Genomic DNA, 1,586 nt, shown 5'->3' with positions numbered 1-1,586 from the left:
GTCAACACCAATCCTATAAAGTAATATCACAGAATTGGCGTCGACACACCTTCATCTCAGTCTCAACTTTGCATCTGATTAATTTTGTGAAGCTGCTCTTGGTGAATAACTCCACTTCTGTGGCACACAAGCTGGAATAAGTTATGACATATCCCCTCTACAAACTGAAGACTCCAAGCCAGGACTCAAACCTAACATTCCTTCCAATTTCCTACTTGCAGGAAATCAATGCGATGGAGAAACCAGAGCCATATAACTGAATTCCTCCTTCTGGGACTGACCAGTGACCCCAAAGACCAGATAATGATTTTTGTCAGCTTCTTAGCTATGTACCTAGTCAATTTGGCTGGCAATTCAGTCATCATTGCAGCCATCCGGGGAGATGTGCACCTCCACACCCCCATGTACTTCTTCCTCTCCAACCTGTCCCTGGTGGACATCTGCTTTACAACTGTCATCGTGCCACAAATGTTAGTGAACATGGTGACTCAGAGAAAGACCATCCTCTTTGCCCATTGCCTCACCCAGATGTATTTCTTTGTGGCCTTTGGAATCACTGACAGCTTCCTCCTGGCTGCCATGGCCATTGACCGCTACGTGGCCATCTGTAAGCCACTGCATTACACCACAACCATGAACCCTCGGCGCTGTCTTCTGCTGCTGATAGCATCGTGGGTGGTGTCCCACCTCCACTCTCTCCTGTACACGATTCTCATGGCCCGCCTCTCCTTCTGTGGACCCAACGTCATCCACCACTTCTTTTGTGATGTCCAGCCACTGCTAACCCTCTCCTGCTCTGACACCTCTGTCAATGAGCTTTTGGCCTTCACAGAAGGGTCCTTTGTAATCATGAGTCCCTTTATCTTTATTATTGTCTCTTACGTCTACATTGCCCGTGCTGTTCTGAGGGTCCCTTCTGGCAAAGGCAGGTACAAGGTCTTCTCCACCTGTGGATCTCACCTTACAGTTGTAACGCTCTTCTATGGGACCATAATATCTGTGTACATTCGCCCCTCATCCACCTACTCAGTGACAAAGGACCGTGTGGTCACTGTCATCTATACAGTAGTTACTCCCATGCTGAACCCTTTTATCTATAGCCTCAGGAATAATAACATGAAACAGGCCTTGAGAAATCTGATTAGGAGGGCAGGGTATCATAATCCATAGATGGTACTTCGCAGCATTCATTCATTCAATAAGAACCCATGAAACACCTATGCTGTGCCAGGAACTCTACTCAATTATGAAAATATTGCAGAGATCTATCAATCATAGCTCCTTCTTCACAATTAATTATAGTTCAGTAAGTAGGGATGACACGACTGCAATAAAAAGTTCTTGTACTTTATGGTAAAAATAAATAAAATGGGAAATCGATATTGATCTCTTACTCTATGATATACATAGTTTCCTTCTTTTTCTTTCGAAGTCCCTGGTTCATATGTCACATACATGGCCAGCACCGTGCGATCGGTGTCCTGATGAAAAGCAAATGAAGGCTTCTATAGTAACATTGTTTTGAATCGGTGATGTGGGTCAGCTCACATGGAGCCTCAGTAAGTCGATGTTCTCATCATATGAGT

The 1,586-nt window shown here is 44.8% G+C and overlaps 2 protein-coding genes across 2 annotated transcripts in view; both read left to right on the top strand.

Annotated features, from left to right (window-relative positions):
- The first annotated feature begins 228 nt into the window (after positions 1 to 228).
- Positions 229 to 1,170, top strand: LOC105294906 (olfactory receptor 1L4-like). Its single transcript, XM_011364360.1, has one exon. It carries the CDS (start codon positions 229 to 231, stop codon positions 1,168 to 1,170), a length of 942 nt encoding a protein of 313 aa, XP_011362662.1.
- A 362-nt stretch (positions 1,171 to 1,532) lies between these two features.
- Positions 1,533 to 1,586, top strand: part of LOC105294905 (olfactory receptor-like protein OLF4) — a 7,542-nt gene continuing 7,488 nt past the window's right edge. Inside the window, exon 1 of the mRNA XM_011364358.1 lies at positions 1,533 to 1,559. Coding sequence (XP_011362660.1) covers positions 1,533 to 1,559 — 27 coding nt within the window. The remainder of the gene's footprint in view (positions 1,560 to 1,586) is intronic.

Source organism: Pteropus vampyrus, unplaced genomic scaffold (genome assembly GCF_000151845.1).
Source record: "Pteropus vampyrus isolate Shadow unplaced genomic scaffold, Pvam_2.0 Scaffold95, whole genome shotgun sequence".
Lineage (NCBI taxonomy): Eukaryota > Metazoa > Chordata > Mammalia > Chiroptera > Pteropodidae > Pteropus > Pteropus vampyrus.
The sequence above is the reverse complement of the archived record's forward strand: the minus strand, read 5'-3'. Positions and strand labels throughout refer to the sequence as shown.

Coding starts and splice junctions, on each gene's coding strand:
- LOC105294906 (XM_011364360.1), top strand. CDS start 229: ATGCGATGGAGAAACCAGAGCCATATAACTGAATTCCTCCTTCTGGGA.